The 23999-nt window shown below is 41.5% G+C and overlaps 2 protein-coding genes across 2 annotated transcripts in view; one reads left to right on the top strand and one right to left on the bottom strand.

Annotated features, from left to right (window-relative positions):
* The window catches only part of EIF2S2 (eukaryotic translation initiation factor 2 subunit beta), a 20182-nt gene extending 1792 nt beyond the window's left edge, over positions 1–18390 (bottom strand). Inside the window, exons 1-7 of the mRNA XM_025875884.2 lie at positions 18232–18390; positions 12625–12802; positions 11064–11167; positions 6435–6570; positions 5273–5373; positions 4267–4415; positions 1421–1477 (exon numbers count right to left, since the gene is read on the bottom strand). Coding sequence (XP_025731669.1) covers positions 1421–1477; positions 4267–4415; positions 5273–5373; positions 6435–6570; positions 11064–11167; positions 12625–12802; positions 18232–18246 — 740 coding nt within the window. The 5' untranslated portion in view covers positions 18247–18390. The remainder of the gene's footprint in view (positions 1–1420; positions 1478–4266; positions 4416–5272; positions 5374–6434; positions 6571–11063; positions 11168–12624; positions 12803–18231) is intronic.
* RALY (RALY heterogeneous nuclear ribonucleoprotein) overlaps positions 1–23999 on the top strand; it is a 155491-nt gene that overhangs the window by 91691 nt on the left and 39801 nt on the right. The gene's annotated exons all lie outside the window — the stretch shown is intronic.

Raw genomic sequence — 23999 nt, 5'->3', positions numbered from 1 at the left:
CTTTGCCCTAGATGTTATCATTTGTTACAAATCTGACGAGCACTTCTGGTAAGGTAAAGCTTTGCCCTAGATGTTATCATTTGTTACAAATCACAAAGTCAAACAACAAAATTCAGCCAGGTAGCATTAAATTTACATTTGTTTTGCATCTCATAAAACTGACCTTTGTAAGAACCTCTCCTGTGTTTTTCCTTTAACTATAAAGCTTTATTATCATCCTCCATGGACTGTAACCCTTAATCTCCACGCTACAGTGATTCCAATGGTTGATGTAGGAAATTTTTTCCATTCACTGTCAAAAGATAACTGAATTTTCTCAACAACCCCATAATAGCCCACTGACCATAAATTCACTGGTTACAACCACCCCACCTCTACAAAAACTGTAAATTATTCCGAGAAGCAGGACACCGCGAGTTTTTATTCCTTCATTAGTTTATGCAAGTTAAGAATAGTGTAACAAATTTACATTTAAAGCATTCTTCTACAACAGAGTCTACATATCTACCACTAGTCAAATCAATCACTCCTTAACCCCACAGCGAGTGTAGTCAGTTCCAACAAACTGAGTTTAAATAGTAAGACTTTTGAGAAAGAAGACAGCAAACAACCTTAGTTACCTCTCTAAGCCTTCTAAGAGCCCAAGCTCTAGAGACCGGCAGAGCTGAGTTGGCTGCCTTGACTATGCTAGCGATGTGACCAACTCCCTGTTTCCAAACCTGTAAGACGGGTAATACTAATTTCCACTTACAGTTCACTGGACTATTATAACTGAGACAGTACCCCTAAAAAGTGCTTGGCATAGTACCTGGCATACAGTAGGCACTCAGTATGTGTTACTCATCATTATCATGCTCTAAGTCTATGTTACTTACTTTTAAAGGGACTTTTGGATTCCTGGTACTTATGGTCATAACTCATTGGGATGGCTCTGTGGGATACTGGTCTCCCTGCATGGGAATGGACTGGCTTGGTGCCTTCAACATGTGAGCCCTGAAGACAGGGAACTGATTATGGATCTCTGTTTCAATGTTTACTCCCATGCCACTCATCAACCTATTTCTTTGATAGCCTATTAACAATTTAGAAAATAAATTCTGACCTAAGAAAATGGTTTCCTCTGAAGTCTAATATTTGATCCATAAGGAGACCCAAGAATTCTAATGACAGGAACACCAGCAGGCCTGTATGGATGAGCCACTTTTAACTCTGTTCCCTATTCCTAAGCAGCTAAGCTCAAACGATTTCCCTCCCTCACTGAACCTAAAAGTTCCTCTAATTAGCATTATGTGAATTTTTTTGTGTGTGTGAATGTTTTTTCTAAGGGTGTTATGTACCCTTTTCAAGTTACGAGAAGTTCCTTTGAAACATCCAGTACTACTATCTATAATTGTATATAAATGTAAATATAGCTTCTTACCTTGTACCCAATTCAGCCAATAAAAATGCAAGGAGATGTTTGGGCTGACGATGTAATCTAAAAAGAAAGTGATATAAACTTTATCCTTCACTGGAAATCTTACCGGTTATCTAAAAAAAAAAAAACCCATCCTGCTCACTGTTTTTATCTGTAATTACTCAACTATTTGGTGAATTTTAGTGCCTAGCTCATCAAACCCTGAAATAAAGATACATAGATACCATTTATTTACATTTTACAGCCCATAAAGTAATGTTGTTTATAAATGTCTAGAAACATGTTCAGGAAAGGTAAACAACTTTAGAGGTTAACCTTTTTTTCTGAGAAGGAAGGTTGAAAGAATCAGAAAGAGAAACATAGATGTCCTTGACTGTAACTGTAAAACCCTCTTTTTAAAGAAGAAAAAAATCTGGGGGTGCCTGGGTGGCTCAGTCAGTTAAGTGTCCGACTCCTGATTTCGGCTCAGGTCATGATCTCTAACTCCCCGCTAGGCATGGAACCTGCTTGGGATTCTCTCTCTCCCCTTCTAAAGAAATAAATAAAAAATAAAACCTTTAAAGAAGAAAAAATCTGATGCACATGTGTCAACAGGGCAAAATACAAGAAACGTAGGCAATGGGACACTTGGCTGTTTGTTCTGCTAATCCCTATGTATTTCCTTTTTGAAAATCTTCATTACCAAAAAAGGAACAATATATAGAGAAATACTTCATGGTAGCACAAGGGCAGAAAAACTGAAAACAGCTTAAATATTCACAAGTGAGGAGCAGTTAAACAAGTTTTGATACATCTATTCTATCCTGCTTTTAGAACAAGGCAGGTCTCTAAATACCCTCCCCCGCCAAAGTATACATAGGAAAAAGCAAATACGGAGCAATGCCATTCAGTATTTAAACTTTTAGTACTATTCACTTCGGGGGCATCTGGGTGGCTTAGTCAGTTAAGCATCTGACTCTTGCTTTCCAGCTCACGTCATGATCTCAGGGTCCTGGGATCAAGCCCCGCATTGTCAGGGAGTCAGCTTCCCCTCTCCCTCTGCTTCTGCTCCTCCCTGCCGCATGCACACACTCTCTAAAATCTTTTCTAAAAAATAATTTTATTTACTTGGCATTGTTTGAACTTGTTCCAATAACCAGGTACTACTACTACAATTTTAAGTTATTCTTTCCCAAAGTGTAGTAAGTGAGGGTTGGTGAAAATATAATAGGAAGGTAAACTCCTACGTTGCTAGTGGGAGTATAAATGGGTAGGAGTTTTCTGGAAAGCAATTTGCCAACATCTGCCATGAAAATAACCCATTCCTTTTCACTTGGCAGTTCCATTTTGGGAATTTGCCCTAAGGCTTTGAGTTACTGTCAAGATACGTGTATTAGGATGTTTCCTAAAGCTTTTCCACTGATCATGAAAACTTGGAAGCAACCATATCCAACTAAGGAACTGTTAAAATATGTTGTGTTGCTACTCAAAACATTTCTGAAGACTACTTAATGACATGGGTAAAAGTTTTGTGATATTAAGAAAAAATTCTATTGAAAACCAGTATAATACTAATTTATTTAAAAATACATGCACAATACTAAACATGAAAGTATTATGATTATCTCTTAATGGTGGACTTACAGATTTTTCATTTTCTTTAGCATGTCTGTATTTTCTAGTTTTTTTTTTTTTTTAAGATTTTATTTATTTATTTGACAGAGACACAGCGAGAGCAGGAACACAAGCAGGGGGAGTGGGAGAGGGAGAAGCAGACTTTCCGCTGAGCAGGGAGCCCGATGTGGGACTCGATTCCCAGGACCCTGGGATCATGACCTGAGCCGAAAGCAGACGCTTAACGACTGAACCACCCAGGTGCCCTGTATTTTCTAGTTTTTCTACAGTAAGAATATACTACTGTTGTCATCAGCCAAAAGTCTAAAACCTTTTAAGTAATGCCTATAATGAAAACAAGTGATTATCTCAGGGTGGTAGAATTTTAGTGTTTATTCTTTTTTGTTCATCACTGTTTTGCCTTTTATCTGCAATAAGCATGTATCATTTATGAAACTGAGTAACAAACAGTAGATAAATAAGGTCAGTTGCCCTAAAGAGCCTGTCAGAAAAGATGCAGCTGAGCTATGAGAAGTGCCAGGCCCAGAACATGACCTGGGGGTGAGATACACGTGGGAGATGATGATAATTAAGAAAGCTGAAATCTCATGGGGCGCCTGGGTGGCTCAGTTAAGTGTTTGCCTTTGGTTCAGGTCATGATCCCAGGGTCCCGGATTGAGCCCTGAGTCGGGCTCCCTGTTCAGTGGGAAGCCTGCTTCTCCCTCTCCCATTCTCCCTGCTTGTGTTCCCTCTCTCGCGGTCATTCTCTGTCAAATAAGTAAATAAATAAAATCTTTAAAAAAAAAAAAAAGAAAGCTAAAATCTCAATCGACCATGTCTTGGCAATGACCATTCAAAGAAGAGGCACGCCAAATAAAGCTGCTGTCCCGGAGTTCACTTTTGCAGTTTGGCAGGCCCACCCCAGCCTAATGAGTTTTTCCACCTCCTTGGGCTCCCCAGGCTCCTGTCTGAGGACTACATTCAACCTCCTCCCTCTTCCCTCCATCTGGTTAAGATCCACTCTCATGGGTCAGCATGAGTTGGCTTCTCTCACCTCTGGATGCCTGATAAAACAAGCCCAGAGACCTAGAACGGGAAGAACTGACAGACTTGAACTGTGACCTCCCTCAAACCAACCCCGACACTTGTGCATTCTTTCCTTCTACCTGCAACAAAGTGCACAATAAGGACATTTAACATAGTCCCCGCAGAGTATCTGGTATTTGGGGTGGAGGACTCTCCATTAACCAACTTACAGTTTACAGATATCTGTAAAGTTGACAAAAGAAGTTTTCTTTGTTCCTACTCGGACGACCTGTGGAGGTTTCATGACAAATTTCCTTTTCTCTCCAGCAACCATATCTGGATTCTTTTCCCTCATAATGTTGAATACTCGATTCAGTAGCTATAGAGAATCAATTGGTATTCACATACATTCTTATTAATAGCAGCAGTATAAAATTCCTACTTGAGTCACTGTTTTACCTTCAAGCAAAGCAAACATCACTTTTTGCTAAACACAGTGCTCACTTCAGAAGCACATAAACACTTTTCGCTAAACACACACACTTACCACTACATGTTCTGGCCTTGCCTTAAGAGCAGGACTCAATCCTCAACCAGGATCTGGTCAATTAGGGATGCTCAGCAATACTCAGTTCAAAGTTGAATGAAGGAGCCCTACTAATTTTGCTGTTTCTAGGGAAAGTATGTGATACGTGGAAAAGTACGATTCAGGAAAGCCCAAATAAACTCGACTCACACTGGCCCTAACTTGTTACCCCCTTCCTCTATACTGCTCTCTCAAATAAGGGGCTGCATGTCCTCAGAAGTTCATAGATTCAGATGGAACAGTGAATACCACCAGAATGACTGCTGAACTCTGGGCATCTGAGGGTATCTGGCAACACTGCACTGATTGTGTGACCTCTCTGGGTCTGTTTCAGGATCTGTTCTTCGATGGCCCTTCCAATTCAGTATAAAGATCTTGCTCTTCAGGGGCACCTGGGTGGCTCAGTTGGTTAAGCATCCGACTCTTGATTTTGACTCAGGTCATGATCTCAGGGTCATGAGATGGAGCCGGGCTCTGCACTCAGCGGGGAGTCTGCTGGAGGTTCTCTTTCTCTCTGCCTCTCCGCCCCCCACACTGTGCATGCTCTCTCTCTTGCTCTCAAATATTAAAAAATAAGTAAATAAAGATCTTGCTCTTCTTTGAATTCGAGTGAACATCTTAGCCCTTTTTCATAACATAATTTATCTTACCTCCTCATATGTGTAGTCTCTTTCTGAGCCCGCCCAAGCAGGACCTGTCTGGTTACTGAATGAGATACCATCATCTTTTTTGCTGTCTTCATCTTCTAAAGCTACAGATAATAAAGACCGTAAGAATGAGTGGTAGGCAGTAACAAAGCGGGGGGGCGGGGGGAGGCGCGCGGAGACAGATCTAGAGAAATGAAAGCTTCAAAGACATTTGTCTTCCCTGCCGCATAAAAGCATCAAGGCTCACAACCAACCTATTACTTCTTCAAGACAGGGATGTTACAACTTTCATAAATAACCCTTAACAGAGACCTCTCTAATTAGGAATTTGTGGTAACAGACAAACCGAATTATTTCTTGATTTAACAAACACATAACATAATGCACTGGAATAATTAGAGGAAAAAAGTCCAGATGTTTTGAAGCGCTTAAGAAACATCCACATTGGGCGCCTGGGTGGCTCAGTTGGTTAAGCGACTGCCTTCGGCTCAGGTCATGATCCTGGAGTCCCGGGATCGAGTCCCGCATCGGGCTTCCTGCTCAGCAGGGAGTCTGCTTCTCCCTCTGACCCTCCTCCCTCTCGTGCTCTCTATCTCTCATTCTCTCTCTCAAATAAATAAAAATCTTTAAAAAAAAAAAAAAATCCACATCCATTAAAAAATCCATCTGCTAGGGCGCCTGGGTGGCTCAGTTGGTTAAGTGACTGCCTTCGGCCCAGGTCATGATCCCGGAGTCCCAGGATCGAGTCCCACATCGGGCTCCCTGCTCGGCAGGGAGTCTGCTTCTCCCTCTGACCCTCTTCCCTCTCGTGCTCTCTATCTCTCATTCTCTCTCTCTCAAATAAATAAATAAAATCTTTAAAAAAAAAAAATCCATCTGCTAAATACACTAAAGTTCTCTAAAGAACTTCAGCACTTAGAATAAAACAGCACTTTTAACAACAAAAAAAGAAACATTTAAACAGTTACAGTTAGTGTAATCCCAATTGCCAAATTTTTCCCCCATGAAATCCTGGACTGTCATCATCAAGTTAGATACCCTTTCCTTTCAGTTTCCATTATCAGGCACTGGAAATAACGAGAAGGGAAAAATAAGAAAGGTCATCAAAGAGACCAGGCCAAAGTCTTGAGTAACCTAGAAATGAACTGCTGAGCCCCAATACTACCTTCATCTTTCTCTAGTATTTCATCCTCATCTGGGAACTTAACATTCTTCTTTTTCTTCTTTTTATTGCCAAGCATAATGTCAAGGTCATCCTCTGGTTCAGCTGGTTCTTGGATATCACTTTCAATCTTAAGATCCTAAGAAATTGAGATAAGAATCAACATTTTGATACTAGAACTATTTTTTTTTAAATGACATGGGCTGACATCATTTTGGAGGAAAACAAATATTCACAACTGAAGTTATAGATAAGTAATGTCTCTCACGAGTGAACCAAAGTGGTTCAGAAAGTCTGTCATTTAGGGGCACCTGGGTGGCTGAGTCAGTGAAGCATCTGACTTCAGCCCAGGTCATGATCTCGGGGTCCTAGTATTGAGCCCTGCATCAGGCTCTGTGCTCAGTGCGGAGTCTGCCTGTCCCTCTCCCTCTGCCCCTACCCCCCCGCTTGTGCCCTCTCTCAAATAAATAAAATCTTTAAAAACAAATAAATAAGGGCGGCTGGTTGGCTCAGTTGTTAAGCGTCTGCCTTCGGCTCAGGTCATGATCCCAGGGTCCTGGGATCGAGCCCTGCATCGGGGTCTCAGCAGAAGGCCTACTTCTCCCCTCTCCCACTCCCCCTGTGTTCCCTTGTGTTCCCTCTCTTGCTCTCTGTCAAATAAAATCTTTAAAAAAAATAAAAATAAAAAACAAATAAATAGGGGCGCCTGGGTGGCTCAGTCGGTTAAGCGTCTGCCTTTGGCTCAGGTCATGATCTCAGGGTCCTCGGATGGAGCCTCACATCTGGCTCCCTGCTCAGCGGGGACTCTGCTTCTCCTCTGTGCTCTCTTGCTCTCTCTCCAGTAAATAAATAAAATCTTAAAAAAAAATTAAAAATAAAGTCTGTCATTTAAATTGGAAGTTCTTTAATAAGACACCGTGTTTTTTTAAAGGAGGCTCCACACCCAATGTGGGGCTTGAACTCACAACCCTGAGATCAAGAGTCACATGTTCTTCTGAGTCAGCCAGGCACCCCTCTAAGACACTGTTGTGGCATCTTTTCCTTTATTTTATCCATCAGCCTTGAGATCTTGTAATTAGTGCCCATGTTTCCAAACCAGGCCACTGTCATAATCACCTGGGAATCTTTAAAAGATTCCTGTATCAGGGCACCTCGGTGACACAGTCGGTTGAGCATCTGACTCTTGATTTTGGTTCAGGTTGTGATCTTGGGGTCGTGAGATCGAGCCCTGCATTGGGATTTGTGCTCAGTGCAGAGTCTGCTTGAGATTTTCTCTCTCTCTCCCTCTGTCCCTCCCGCTCATGTGGTCTCTTTCACTAAAACAAATAAAATCTTAAGGAAAAAAGGGAAAAAAAAAGATTCCTTTTGGGTTTTGTACCTTTTGGTTGACAATCTTTAGCAGGAACAGGCTTTAGGAGTATTTTAAAGAAGTTTCTAAGTATTCTGATGCAATCAATGGGAGCCATTTTTCCTCCTGACACCAAATATGTGTTTTTTTCCCACGGCTATTGTCCAACTCTCTGACACTAAATAGGTGGCCTACAATTCAATTCAATTCTGACACTACCCAGGCTCAGTGACAGATTCCACAAGTTTAATGGCTCAGTCTCACAAGATTGTCCTTACTTCAGAGGCCAGTGCAAGCACAGGGTCCCCATGTTTTACCCACACTTAGTCTGACTTGACTACAAATTCAGAATACCCCCCCAATTTAAAAATCTGCTAGAAGGACTCAGACTCAGAAAAACACTTTAGTTAACTATTACGAGTTTATGATAAAGGACACAATTCAGTAACAGCCAAAAGGAAGAGATGCATAGAGCAAGAAAAGAGGGGAGGCAGGCAGGTGCAGAGCCTTCTCTGGTTATACCACTTGCCCAACAGTTAGTGTTCACTAACCCTGAAGCTCTCTAACCCCCGCCGTTGAAGGGTTTTTATGGAGGTTTCATTATGTAGGCAGGATTAAATCACTGCCCATTGGTGACTGAACTCAATCTCCAGTTCCTTTCCCTGGAGGAGTGTGAATGTGAAAGTTCCAATCCTCTAATCACGGCTTAATCTTTCTGACAACCAGCCCCCCACCCTAAACCTATCCAGGGGCTCCCAGCCACTAGTCATCTCTCAAAAGACACTTTTATCACTCCAGAGATGCCAAGGGTTTTAGAAGCTGTGTGCCAGGAACTGGGGACAAAGACCAAATATTTATTTTTTTATTATACCACAGTCAGCTCGCACCAGATTGTGAAGAGGTCTTTGGGCATCATTTCAATAGATGACATCATGAAAGAAGGAAAAGGCAGAACCCAGAGATTTACAGTCACCTGATGAATGGATGGCGACAAGGTACAGCTTGATCCTAAGATTGGCTGCTACAGTTATGGATGTAAACAGGGCACTAGAAATGAGTCATACACACCCCAGAAGATCAGAAAGGGCCAGTCTCAGTCTCTAGTCTTCTGATGTCTCCATCCTTTTCACCAGCTTATCCGGCTTCCTACTGTCAAGTATGCTGTCAGTACTACCTTATCAACATCTATTTTTACATGCCTACATCCTGAAATACTCTGACACTGGCCACTGTAATTTCATAAATCTTAGCAGAAAAACTGGAATAGCTGGGAGTAAATGACACTCAGCCTTGAGATCCCAAATCCAGCTATGTAGCCTCAATGCCCCATTTGGCCATCAAAAACCAATCAGCTCATGTGTAGTAGCTGGGTAACACATACACGAGAAAGCAGATATTTAGTCTCTAACATGACAGTCATTAAACGAGAAACTTAGATATATACTGGTACAAATTAGCACACAACAGCTAATTTCTAGTCCTATACTATTTACTTCATTCCAGCCAGATCTACCTCCAAACTGAGGCAAAGACCCAGTGAAACAGAAAATGGCAGACTGTTTTTCAAGATTTTTCAAAAGCCCTGTGATGGTCTGAAAATTCAGGTGTACGAGTAACCCAACACCCAGTATCTTAAAAACACTTTAGTTTCAAGTTAAACTCCTTGCCTTGCCTGAAGATACTTGTAGTAACAAGCTATGTTATGCCTTCAATAGTAGAGAAAAAAGTATTTAAACACTTAGTAGGAGCAGAGCTTATAAGTGACTCTTCAGGACAAAAGCTACTAGAGGAACTGACCAACAAAACCTTGTTAACCAAGACCTTCTGTAGCACATCTGGTATGTCACCTTGTTACCCAGGATATTTATACCTGTTTTGTTCAGTATAATCTGAATATTTCTTTCATAACTTTCCCTACAACAGTAGGAAGAGAAGAGAATCCCCAAACAGGGAGAGAATAAGATAAATCCAGGTAAAATCATCTTGTTCTAAAGGAGTCTAAATTATTCCTGAACTAAAATAATCTCTGAAAAGGAAAAATATCTCATTCATTTCAGTACCTTAGCAATTAGCACACAATGCCTGACTCACTGTAATTACCAATACATATTTGCTGAATTAACCAAGCTATCAAAATTGTGACACTGTTTCCAAAACTGAACAAATTACTGTATACATTTCCTATTACATGTGAGATACACCTTATTTACTTGAGTTTGAGCAAATAAGCTATTTACCAAAGAAAAATTGGGGTAGAAAGCATAAAATGGGACACTTAATACATGTGTATGTGTATTCTCATGCTTGCTCCTTCTCACTTGTATATACATAAAATTGCTATTATCCTGGATTTTTGAAATAGATGTGTGGGCTCTGCTTAGGATTCCTGGACAGGGCCTTTAAAATAGTAGCTCTAAATAAGGGCATAACAGACTTTCAGCTCCTTCTTGATCCATCCTTCTACTATTTACCCACCTACCCACCTATTTATTCACCCTTGTTCAAAAGAATTTTGATATTTATATTGGAAACTGATCCAGTAACAAGATAATCACAGGGCCTCATATCCCTAAAAGACGAGAGAACCCCATAACACCAGCCTAAATGCTCCCATTCTCCTACAGGCCATAAAATCATCAGTCACCAACCATCGCAAGCTGGGGTTCATTTTTTGCTGCTGAAAGGAACATACATAAGTTTGTATTTTCAACATGCTACTGAAAGTCTAACAGAAGAAACCATATGGGGCGCTTGGGTGGCTCAGTCATTAAGCGTCTGCCTTCAGCTCAGGTCATGATCCCAGGGTCCTGGGATCGAGCCCCACATAGGGCTCCCTGCTCAGCCAGGAGCCTGCTTCTCCCTCCCCCACTCCCCCTGCTTGTGTTCCCTCTCTCACTGTGTCTCTCTCTGTCAAATAAATAAATAAAATCTTAAAAAAAAAAAAAAAGAAGAAGAAGAAGAAACCATATGAACATATGCTCCACAGGATTTCTCACTTACAGAAATATCTCCTCAGCCAATCTCAGTGTGGTTAATGACCAAGGGCATTTTGTAATCATCTTAATGGCACTGCAATACAATGTGTAAAACTCAATTTATATTCCTTTAAACCGTTTAATCCCTTTAAGATACCTAGTCAGACACACTCCCAAGAAAATGACCTTAACACTGATCAAGTACTTAATAACAAAAGCAAAGCTGTTGAGACAAGACAAAAAGAAACATCAGCTATTAGCAACCTTTCGAGAGGTCAAATTTTACCTTCAATAAGAAAGCAATACTACCTTTACACCTTCTTCAGCTTCATCAATATCAAATATCTTTTTTGTTTTTTTCTTCTTTTTCTTCTGATTAAAGAAGTTCAAGTCATCTAAATCATCAGAAGCATCTAAAAAGACAGATAATTAAAAGTATTAACAACTAGCAAAAGATACAGCACAAACCGAGTTAAACCAACATTTCAGCTATTAATTAGTCAAGTCACCAGAATAGAGAGACTGGGTATTAGTACAGTGGTATCTCTACAACCTAAGGTTATGGTTCTGAAAAACTCAATGGCAGGTCAAGTCAAAGCTTTGTAGGAAAATCCTGGTTAGGGGACCATGTTGGGAATATTTACTTAGTAATCTGACCATACCATGCCTCATTATTCTTATGGCAAAGTCAGAGTTCTAACACAATTTCTAAGGGTCTCTTAGTTTTATCTCTCCATTTCTGCCTACCCTCTCACCTACCAACCCTTAATTCCTGGTTCCAGTCCAACTAAACTACTTCCACTTCTTAGTGTAGTGTGTGTGGTCTCTTACCTAAGCCTCCCATTGGCCCTCTCATATTGCACTTATCTTCATCTCACTGGATCTTGGTTAGAAGTAACTACCATCAAGAAGCCTTCTCTAAGCCTATCCCCCAATTGGGTTTTAAGTGCCCCCCTAAGTGTCTTGAAAGAACCTTGTTATTCCAACAGAGGTGCTTACTGGCTTACCTATCTCCCTACTGGCTACTAAGGTGTTACACTTTTTTCATCTAAATCCTAGTGGTTAGCTCATTGTTACTAAAATCAATCAACAAAGGGCCTTATAAAGTATATGACATTTGTTAAAATAAGGCTACAATTTGAAACTATCCACCATTAGTAATAATGGGTTTATTCAATAAGTCTTCCATTTGGCCTGCCCTATTGTACACTAAGAATATTTTAGGATCCCTCTGCTACAAAGTTTTTCAAGGAGCTGTTTATGAATTCATTTTGTCTTATTACAAGAATGTCTTATTTTTCATTTTTTTTAAAACACGTACAAGTGCTTAGCACATGCTAGATGCTCAACGAATGTCAGTTCTCCCCATTGCCAGCAGTGTCTTATGTTCAATAGACATAAATCATGTTTATTGTATCATTTATTTCTAGTTATCAATTGGTGTCTGTTAGAGCACAAGAGGGAATAACTAACACTGGTGTCTAAATCCAAACATTTTAGGCTATAATTTTAATCTCTTTTATAGATTCTTAGGTTTGCTAAGATACAAAACTGCCTGTTTTGCTCTAATGTCTTTCTGCCTACACTCAAATACAACTACAATTAAAATTGGAAGAGACCCGACAGGTTAGACTGGAAAAACCAGGCCTGGAATGATGAGGTTTTGTCATCTCTGCAACTTGTGGATTTGGTAGGAATTTCTCTGGAACAAGTCTATCAGAAATCTGGCAAGATCCAGTGCACACAACATATTGATAGCCTCAACTTCATTTACCAGGCTGAGAGATCACTGTGCACAAAATCCAAAACACTCACAGAAGAGAATCAGGTCTCATAGGACATCACTGACTCTTTCATATCTACAACTCACCCTTTTTCCTACTGTCCTCTTCATCGGCTTCTACATCTTTATCCTCAGTTGGCTCTGGTTCTACTTCTTTTGTTTCTGAGGGCTGGGTTTCTTCTGTCTGGGCATCCCCTTCCTCATCTAACATAAAAGGCTTCTTCTTCTTCTTTTTCTTCTTGCTCATAGTAGGATCAAAAATCATCTGTTTAAAAAAAGAAAAAGGAACCAAGTGATCGTTTTTAAAGACACTCACATTCCAAATATGTTGTATACTCAAAAAGTGTACGCTTGAAAGTACAATATATGGTGCATTAAAGTACCAAAAAGGATTTTACAAACACAAACAAAAAGTCCATCCAACCACCTTCCCTTATTAGTAAAGGGGTGGGGGAGGGGTATACTTCGGAAACACATGCACCTGCCTTGAAATTTGTAAATTCTCACAAGATACTGCAACTTCACTTTTAAATTTCACAAGCAAATTTGGAGACTTTATTTACGGCTGGTAACCTGGGGTTGCTATGCCGGGAGACTTGAACTGATAAAAAATTAAAACAAGAACTCCCCCCCGCCCAAGTTCAGACAAATCTTTAAGAAAATCCATCAGCAACCCTTCCTATAGCAAATCTCTGAGTAAGAGAAACTTCCATACAACCTTTTATTTTGCTTTTTGTTTCGGGAACATTAAGTTTTCTTAGTTATTTTAAATCTAATGTCCACTAGAGAGTAAGTGAAAAACTAAACTTACTTATAAACAACTTGTGCACACTGGTATCTTGGAAAAAAATATAGATCATTATTTTAGACACAACAGTTTAACAACATATAGAATAGATGCCTGGTACAATGTAAAGAGGTCTTTGAAGTCAAGCAGAATTGTATTCAAGTCCCAAGTATTTTTCTCTAAGCCCTTACCAATCTTTGTCCAAATTCTACCATGCTTAAATTTAGGATTTTGCCCAGGGATCTGAGTGACAGAGAAGTATTTGAAAGCACAAGTCTGAAGTCCAACTGACTGAATTCAAATCCACTCTGGCACTTACTTGTGTTACTCCAGATAAGTTCTTGCCCTGTACATGCCTCATTTATAAAATGGAGATAAGTAGCGGAACCAAAAACAAACCTAATAATGTTATTGGGAGGATTAAATGAGTAATTAAATATAAAACACTTCGCACAGTGCCTGGCACAAAAGTACTCAATGAATGTTAGCAATTATTATAATTTATGTAATGCTTTATAGTTCTGACGAAGCATGGTATCTCTTGATTCCTATCACTGAAATTTCATCAATTCAGGGTGATTAAATTTCTAAGACATATCATGAAACTCTCAAAAAGATTCCCAAAATTGATTCCAATTTACTTACATTTCTTTATGACTCAAGTACATTAGAGAAATTGAGCTACACTGAAACCAAACTAGGGTCTGTAATAAGGTAGGGTAGATACCATCCTGACCCAATGAAGAAGGCTCTGCAAGACATTCTGGAAATTGATACAGCCTCATTTCAAAGATTTCCTCTGCTACCTTCACAAAGATTTAACTGTGTAGCAAATGAGTAATTCTGAAATGCAGTCAGTCTGAAGAACATTACTGAGCAAACTTAAAGAAGATATAAAAAATAAAGAAAGAAAGAAAGAAAGAAAGAAAATAGAAACAGGAGGAAGTTCCCCACAGCTAATCTATTAGGTCCTGAGTCACTGTACATGGAATGTTGCAATCTATTCCAGGGAGGCATCCAGTTTATCCTCATTTACTGAAAATGGAGATTTGGCAAAAGGACAGCATACTAGGCACTAGAAATTTGGTTGTCTGGCAGGGCTTACAATTTATTGCATTCTTCCCCAAGTTATCAAGTTCCCTGGAATATTATCTTTTAACTATTATTCAGCAAGACAGACCAAAGATAGGAGGGATTCTTATTTTTTTTAAAGATTTTATTTATTTGAGAGGAGAGAATGAGAGATAGAGAGCACGAGAGGGAAGAGGGTCAGAGGGTCAGAGGGAGAAGCAGACTCCCTGCTGAGCAGGGAACCCGATACAGGACTCGATCCCAGGACTCCAGGATCATGACCTGGGCCGAAGGCAGTCACTTAACCAACTGAGCCACCCAGGCGCCCTAGGAGGGATTCTTAAATCAGAGGACAGCACCACAGTTGTCTTCTTACCCTCTGAATATCATTTGTACTTAAGTGTACAGGCAAACAGTTTGCTTGTAGTCTTGTAAAGAGTAATAAACATGCAGGAATGATATACTGAAATAATTAACATCTCTCTCAATTACTGTCTCTGGATACTTAACACATAAAGTCATTGCCTCATATGCTCACACCACATAGGAAAATAGAGTTTAAATATAAGGAAACCAGGGATCCCAAAGTGGTGCCCAGAGCAGGACTCCCCTAAGATACAAGGCCATGTCAGTCCTGAGTAAAAAAAAAAAATTTTTTTTTTTTTTTAAGATTTTCATGTCTGACTTACAAATCAGTACATTCAAAATGTTTTATGAGACTAGTCTGGATTTGAGAAGCAAATAGTTGCTGACAGTACACTTAGGAAAAAACCACAGCATCTCTTTAGCTTTTTTTTTTTTTTAAGTCCACAACAAAGCTTTCAAAAACAGCTTCCCACTTTCAACTTTCCAGGTTGGGTTGGGTTGGAGAATGCTAGAATGCTTCATGAAAGTGGTAACCTACTCTCATCCATAAGAATTTACCCGAGATGATAACTTTATGGCCACACCACACCCAGGAGGCAAGTGTTAGTTACAGAAGAACCTAGAGAAGCAAGGTGAGAACAAATGCTAAATATTGTCATCTGTGGGTGATGGGATCCTGGGAGATTTTTATTCCTCTGTATTCTTCTGTGCTTTGTAAACTCTGTACAACACACATTCCATTTTTTTTTTAAAGATTTTATTTATTTGAGAGAGAGAATGAGAGAGAGAGAGAGAGCATGGGAGGGGGGAGGGTCAGAAGGAGAAGAAGACTCCCTGCTGAGCAGGGAACCCGATGTGGGACTCTGGGACTCAACCCCGTCCCCGGGACTCCAGGATCATGACCTGAGCTGAAGGCAGTTGCTTAACCAACTGAGCCACCCAGGCGCCCCACACACAGTCCATTTTTAATCAGAAACTTTTTTTTTTAAGTTTAAAGTTTCTTTTGTAAAACATCCTACCATGTTGCGTGAAAACCTAATGGTTCAGACACCTTGTAAATGGGACCTAGTAATAAGCAGTAATCTTAGCTATTGACAGCACTAAAAAAAATGGTCTGAAAAATAATGAATGCCTGCAGATTAGGATATTTTTCCGTAATTCTAGAACACTGCTTTTTAAAGGGCATGGTGTTCCACCAGGTTAAAAAAAGTTATATTTTGGTGAGTTTCTGGCTTATTTACTAGGTTTTAAAAGAAATGTATGCAGTTTATTTTATGTCAATTATACATCAATAAAGTGTTTAAAGAAAGAAGGAAATGTGAAGCAAATAGGGAAAAAAAAACTAACAGTAGGTTCTTTAACCCTCTATCCTAGCCCAGAACTTCTACTCTTGGGGAGACCCTGGCAGTTTATAAATCATTTCCATGTACAACTTTTCACTTGATCCTTACATGTCTGGAAAGTAGTCAGAAGTTAAGGACTGGCCTAAGAATACTAGTCAATAGTACTAGAGGAACCAGACTCTGCACATACCTACAGAGTTGAAGCCAAAGGCTTGAGTTTCTAGTCCCACTAACTTGCTGTGTGATCTCGGGCAAGTTAACCTCCCTAGGCCCTAGTTTCCTGCCTATAAAATGAAGTTGGACTGGTAGACCTGTGAAGCGCTAAGCTGCTTACTACTTTATTGGCTTCCAAAGCCCTCTGCTGGAATGCTGGTTCTGCCATTTTTTGCTGGCAAAATCTTGTTCACCCTTCAATAATTTATTCACATTCCACTTCCTTCAAAACTTGATCCCACTGCTAAAACTGAATCCTCCAGCTCCCCAAATCGCTATGTTGAAATGGTCCTATTTCTTCTCCTGTAGCTACTAGTAGATCTCTTAACTCCCTTACAACACTTGTACTTTACCATAAACCCCATACACAGAATAGTACCCCACAGACCTACACAGGCACTGTTAAAGATTATGAAAAGCTGAGAAAAGGAGTAGAAAAGAAACAAGCATGAAACACTGCCACTCTCAGAACTTCTGAAATACAGTGGCCAGAGCAATGTCTTGGAGGTCAGAGCATGACCTCCAAGCAAGAACCACCTACTTCATTTAGACTCTTTATCTCCTAACAGAGCAAGAGCTTCCCAGTTACCTAGATGGAGGCAATACTGCATAGATCTGGAATTCTACTACTGGCTCCGCCACTTAGTATTTAATCATGGGCATCATACAACCCTCTAAGCCTCAGTTCTCTCATCTCTAAAATGGGCATAACAATGATACCAATTTTACACGGTTATTGTTAAAATCAAAGGTGAGACTGGAGTCGCCTCCTCCAGAATAAAATCCAAATTCCTTAATTTGGTCTTCAAATCCCTCCACGAATTAGCCACCACTTACGTCTCAAGGGAATTAACTCTAAGCAAATTGGAGAATATCCTTTTTGTGAGCACATGTACTTGCCTTCTTAACCACTCCCTTTACCCTGTGATCAGGCCTTTCCACTACTGTGGAAATTCTAAGCATCGTTCAGGGTCTACCTAGAAAAACCAACGCTCGAGGAAGCCTCGATTTTTTCCTCCTCCTCTCCAAGGCGCTATAGGGCAAGCACCCCAATATTTACAAAGTGAATTATAAATTCAAGAGTTGTTTTTTTTTTTCCGGCGGGGAGACCTGACCGGTAAGCTGTAGCTTTCCCTCAGTCAATACTTACTGACAGTACTTAAATCAAATTTCATTTTAAGCCGTTTGATTTTACATGAACTGGTACAAATCTGGCTTAAAAGGATTTGAGAAAATTTGCTGAAGTACAAGCACGACGGTGGAAAAACATCCAGCCAGCTTCGCAGCCCGATCTTCCCGCTCACGTCGCTGTGAGCTCTCTGTTCAGGGAGGCTCAGGGGCTCCCGCCCTAAAACTTTCCGAGGTGAGTCACTTGAGGCTGAAGGGTCTTTTCCTCTGTCCTATCTCCCTCACCCCTATAATGCTCAAGATGAGAATAAGGGCGGATACCGGCCAGGACAAGCCAGCCTGCCAGCCTGCAAAGTTTTTAACGAGGGCGTTCCGCCGGAGCTGAGGGAGGCTCCTCTCACCACTCCCGGCGCCCAGCGAGGAGAGTTGGAGCCGCACTGTCAAATCGAAAGGAATGCAGAGGTCGGCAGCCCCAATCTCGTTCTTTTGGGGCATTACCCGGGCATTCAAGCCCCCTTCTGGGAGGACGGCTCAACGAGCTCAAAATCCCGGAAACGCCGGCCACAGGAGGACGCAGGCCTCGGCGCCGCCACCCTGAGGAGAGCCGGCCGCGACCAGGCCCGCGGCTCCGAAGTCCTCACCGGCTCTCTCGCTCCCAGCCGCCTAGGCCCGGCTGCCCCACATGGCGGCGGCCGGCCGCTAGGCCGCAGGCCCGGTCTCCCACACCGGGGTGGGTTAGACTCTCCGCCTCAGTCCTTAGCCCTAGAGCCAGGCTCAGGCCCTCACCTCGTCCCCGGACATGGCTGCGGCTCGAGTAGGCTCGGCACGGACGGGAAGTCGGACGGGTCAGCCCCAGGCCCCGCTGGCAGCGCTGCTCCTACCGACACTGCTCCTACCACCGCACTAGGCTCTTGCATCAGCGAAAGGGAACGACACCCCGCCCTCTCCTCCCAAGCGTTGGAAATACGCCTGCGCAGAGCCTGCCAAAGCGCAGGCGCACGGAGGAACCGCTCCCGAGCGCTCCGTCTGGCGCGAGTTACCAGGCGACGGCGCGGCGCGGCGAGGCGGCAGGCAAGCCGGGACTTGTAGTCCGCCTAGAAGAGGCGGGCACTTACGGGACGGCCGCCCAGCGTACCGTGCGCGTGTGCGACATCTAAGGAAGCCGGACGGAGGGTTGGCTTTTGCAGTTGGTGGCTGTTACTTCAGCCTGTCTCCGCGCACAGGTTTCCGCGCTCTTGTTCAGGGCTTGTGGAGTGAATTCGGGGCCATTTCTCGTGGGTTAGGTGGTGGGTGGGAGGCTTAGTAATATGAACCCGTTAGGGTTTAGTTTCCTTGCTACTACCTACACTATGAGCCCCTGAGGTGTTCCAGTGTTTGAGGGACTCAGAAGTTGGAGCTAGGGACGCGCACCTCACCAAGAGGTTTTACTTAATGAGAAACTTAATCTGACATGCTGGATTCCAGCTTGGGAGGTCGGAAGCCAAAAGTCTCCCCTGTAGTTTTGAGGAGAGAAGTTGTCCCATGAGAAGAAGTGGCCTGCCAGCAGTCTGTCAGGAAGCCTGAAAATACTTGTTCATGAAATCTCTGCTTGAACGCTCTGGGTGCATCATGCAATTCCCCTTGAGGCATAATAACAGCAGTTAACCTTTGAAGGGGCTCTCACGACTGTGGATGGCCTCCAGCTGAGACCACTGACAACACCACTAAAGTTGAACGAAGTTGGCCTTATTGTCTCCTTGCAAGGAGGGAGACACACCATGAAGGACGGAGGCATTTCAGGAAGAGGGTGCCTGAAAGAATTTACAGGATTTGGACTTGTGTTAGGTAACCTTTAGGTGTGTTCAAGGAAGCAGGCCTTCTGTCTAGACTGGATGCTGTTAGGAGGTGGGGGTAATTCTATGACGGGATATTTTAATAATTCTTATAAAAGATTTATTTATTTAGATTTTAGATATTTATTTATTTAGAGAGAAAGAGTGAGAGGGTGAGCATGCGGGAGGGGCAGAGGGAGAGAAGCAGACTCCCACAGAGCACAGAGCCTGATGCACGGCTCCATCTCGCTATTCTGAGATCATGACCTGAGCTGAAATCAAGAGTCGGGGCTTAACCTACTGAGCCACCCAGGTGCCCCTTTAATTCTTATCTAAAAAAGGGAGAAGAACCAAGAGAAGCTAAAGCTATGCTTGATTAAGAAGCAGCAGTCCCTCATGTTGGCCAGGAGAGGGGCATATTTGTTTTGTTTGTGTGTGATCGGGACAACGTTCTTTTTTTGTTTGTATTCAGACATGGTTTTGGAGTGGTTTTCGTTTTGTCTTAATCCATCCTGGTCAGAGTGGCTTTGTCTGACATTGGTGTTCCATGAAATTGTTTATATTCAACAGGGCAGCACATCCCAGTTTATGGTACCAGCCTAATTCCCACTCTCAGGGGCTGCTTTTCTCCTTCTCACTGTGTTTCATATCACCTAAAAATGTGCTATGCTTTAGGCCTCAGAAGAACTATGTGAGACAATCCACAGATATTTAGTACTCCCCATTGGATACTAGTCCCTAATCTAAGCATGGCAGGTAAAATTAGGTCCCTGCCTCCAGGAAGCTTACAGTTTATGAGAATGCTTTATTAGCCCCTTTTTCCAAATGAGGAAACTGTGCTTTCATGGCTTCGAGTAATTAGTCCAAAATCATACGGTCAGCAAAACGGAACCTGGGGATCCAAGTCCAAACAATCTGATGTCAGTGGCTGTCACTTTACCACCTTGAGAGTTTGCATCCCTAAGGAGGCTGCAGTACCTCCTCAGTAATCTTCAACTACTGATACCTGTTCTTACCTGGGTTTCTCAATAGCAGCATTATTGACCTTTGGGGCCAGATAATTCTTTGTTGTTGGGAGCTGTTCTGTGCATTTTAGGATGTTTAGCAGCATCCCTGGCCTGTATCATGTCAGTGGCACCCTGCCTCTCGTTGTGACAATCAAAAATGCCTCCAGACATTACCAAATCACCCATGGTTGAGAGCCACTGGTATATACCATTTATCTCCTCCTGGGTCTTTGATAACAAACATTTGCAGCATGAGAATCCCCAAACCACTTTGAATGGGGAGATCTTGAAGAGAGAGAGAAACTGTGTGGCCTAAAGTTCTGAAAAACCTGTTCAAATAGAAAAATGAAGACTGAGACAAAGCATAGACAAATGAAATGGGAAGAAACAAAGGGAGAAGAGCAGTGATTGAGGTGGAGAGGAGCTCTTAGGAAATCACCCTTAAGTTATTCAATTCATACTAACAAAGACACAAAAAGTCTTAATGAGGCCGCATAGTACCTCTGCTCCCTGTTTGGGAAATGGTATTATGCTTAGCAAATAGTCTTGGCCACTTTTCTGAAAAGACTTCTTTTCCTTTACAGCATGGTCCCAGGTCTGACCTCCCTGAACTGGCTACTTGCAAGAGACTCTTCAGAGATTTCAAGCATCCCCCAAGGTAGTAGTTTGTTTTCCAGGAAAGCCAAGATTCCTTGGGGAGCTGGCAAAAGTCACAAAGCAATGATAGCTAAGCTTTTCCAGGTTTTCCAAGAGACAATCCTACTTAGACTAAGCTAATAAGAGCATCAACACAATCACTTGTATCTTCCTAACCTCTTTTATCTAGGAATCTCTGCAAAATGTATAGTCATCTATTAATTTTCTTCTCATAACAGTGAGAGAAATCAATGTGGTTTTTCTGTTTTAGAGATACAAAAGCCAAGTCATGGAGTCCACAAAAAATAGTAAGAAATCCTGAAATAGACAATTGGAATTTTCACTTTGGGCCATTCTTTTTTTTTTTTTTTTAATATTTTATTTACTTGACAGAGCACAAGCAGAGGGAGAGGGAGAAGCAGGCTCCCCACTGAGCAGGGAGCCTGATATGGGACTTGATCCTAGGACCCTAAGATCCTGACCTGAGCTGAAGGCAGCTGCTCAACCAACTGAACCACCCAGGCGTCCCTGGGTCATTCTTGATGCCCAGCACCACTCCAGGTCTCCCACTACTCAATAGTAAGGTAATGATAATCCTTCGAGTGTATACTAAATTTTATGTTTTCATAGGCTTTAAAATAATCCATAGCCTCTTCACTTGACCCATAAAATAGCAGGCCTATTTTAGTAGAGGCTATGAATTAAATAAAATAATTAAAATAGAGGCCATGAATTAAATGAAATTAAATAGTGATAGTATTTGAACTGGAACCCAAATCTCATGATTCTTAGTCCAGTACTCTTTCTGCTTGGTAAGCAAGCCCATACATCCTTGTAGTGATACTTAATTTATGGAGAACAGAAGATATTCTAATTCACATAGAAATCCAAACCTATGCAACCCTTTCATCTATTTGTACCTCATTATGTAGGGTTTTTTAAGAGTTAGCTTTGGTGAAGAAAGAGAAAAGTCACTGAGATATTAATGAAGCATCTGGTAACTCTCAAATTAAATTAATCTTTGGATTGACGTAGTAGGCAGAAGGCAGAGTGAGGCTCCCCCCAAAGAAGGCTTAAATAGAGCTAACCTTTAGGAACTAAATTAGTAGGAATGAATTCTTAATTATTTAGCCACATGTAAAAATGACTTCCGAGATAATGTGTCACTGAAGAGATCTAGGAATCACAATTCTAAGCAATTTGACCAGGCTATAGTCTAATGAAAATACTATCTCTACATACTGTCATTATATTAATGATTCCCAAATTCATATTTCCAACCCCAACCTCTCCACTGGGTTCCAGCCTCACATATCCAAGTACCTACTTCTCTATATTTGCTTGTCTCATAGAGATCTCAAAATCACTGTATTTAAAACAGAATTCTGGGTATTTCCTACTGCATGTCTTCCTCATCTCATGAATTAAGGGTACTGCTGTCTACCCAGTTGCTTAAGTCAGAAACCTAGGATTCAACTCAATTCCTCCCTTTTTGTCATCTTCTTCATCCAGTTCATTATCAAATCTTGTTGATTCTATGTCCAAAATAAATCTCAAATCCAACGACTTCTCTCTATCTCCACTGCCACACTAGTTTGGTCCAGGTGACTGTCATGTCTTTCTTGGATACTACAACATTTTCCACTTGACCTTTTCCTTCATAACACTTAACACAATTTGTTTTATTTATTGGTCAGTTGTTTACTTGTGATTTTCATAGTCTCACTTCACTTCTAGAATATATATAAATTCCTTGAGGATAATTTATTGAATTAATGGATAAAAATCCAATAGTGTTAAAATTTTAACATGATTGCTTAGAGTGACGTAGTTGAAGTTGGAGCCTTTATTTAATCAAATATGGTAAAAAAAATTACTGGAGCTAACATAATTAAAATCAACTATATTACAACTCAAAATGGATGAAAGACCTAAATGTGAGACAGGAATCCGTCAAAATCCTAGAGGAAAACACAGGCAGCAACTTCTGGCTAGACACATCTCCAAAGGCCAGGGAAACAAAGGCAAAAATGAACTATTGGGACTTCATCAAGATAAAGAGCTTTTGCACAAGCAAAGGAAATAGTTGGCAAAACCAAAAGATAGCCTACGGAATGGGAGAAGATATTTGCAAATGTCTTATCAGGTAAAGGGCTAGTATCCAAAATCTATAAAGAACTTATCAAACGTGGGATGCCTGGGTGGCTCAGTTGGTTAAGCAGCTGCCTTCGGCTCAGGTTGTGATTCCTGCTTCTTCTGCCTGCCATTCTCCCTGCTTGTGCTTTCTCTTTCTCTCTCTCTCTGACAAATAAATAAATAAAATCCTAAAAAAAAAAACCAAAACACAAAAAAACTTATGAAACTCAACACCCAAAGAACAAATAATCCAGTCAAGAAATGGGCAGAAGACATGAACAGACATTTCTCCAAAGAAGACATCCAAATGGCCAATATACACATGAAAAAATGCTCAACATAACTTGGCATCAGGGAAATACAAATTAAAACCACAATGAGATACCACCTCATACCAGTCAGAATGGCTACAATCAACAAGTCAGGAAATAACAGATGTTGGTGAAGATGTGGAGAAAGAGGAACCCTCCTACACTGTTGGAGGGAATGCAAGCTGGTGCAGCCACTCTGGAAAACAGTATGGAGGTTCCTCAAAAAGTTGAAAATAGAGCTACCCTGGGTCCCTGGGTGGCTCAGTCCTTAAGCATCTGCCTTCGGCTCAGGTCATGATCCCAGGGTCCTGGGATCGAGCCCCACATCGGGCTCCCTGCTCCGCTGGAAGCCTGCTTCTTCTCCCACTCCCCCTGCTTGTGTTCCCTCTCTCGCTGTGTCTCTCTGTCAAATAAATAAATATCTTTAAAAAAAAATATATAGAGCTACCTTACGACCCAGCAATTGCACTACTGGGTATGTACCCCAAAGATACAAATGTGATCCAAAGGGGCACCTGCATCCCAGTGTTTATAGCAGCAATGTCCACAATAGCTGAACTATGGAAAGAGCCCAGATGAATGGATAAAGAAGATGTGGGGTACACACACACACACACACACACACACACACACACACACACACACACACACAC

The sequence above is a fragment of the Callorhinus ursinus genome, unplaced genomic scaffold, assembly GCF_003265705.2.
Source record: "Callorhinus ursinus isolate GAN/ISIS: 27379988/994484 unplaced genomic scaffold, GSC_fseal_2.0 scaffold38, whole genome shotgun sequence".
Taxonomy (NCBI): domain Eukaryota; kingdom Metazoa; phylum Chordata; class Mammalia; order Carnivora; family Otariidae; genus Callorhinus; species Callorhinus ursinus.
Note: the sequence above shows the minus strand (reverse complement) of the source record. Positions and strands in the feature narration are given on the sequence as shown.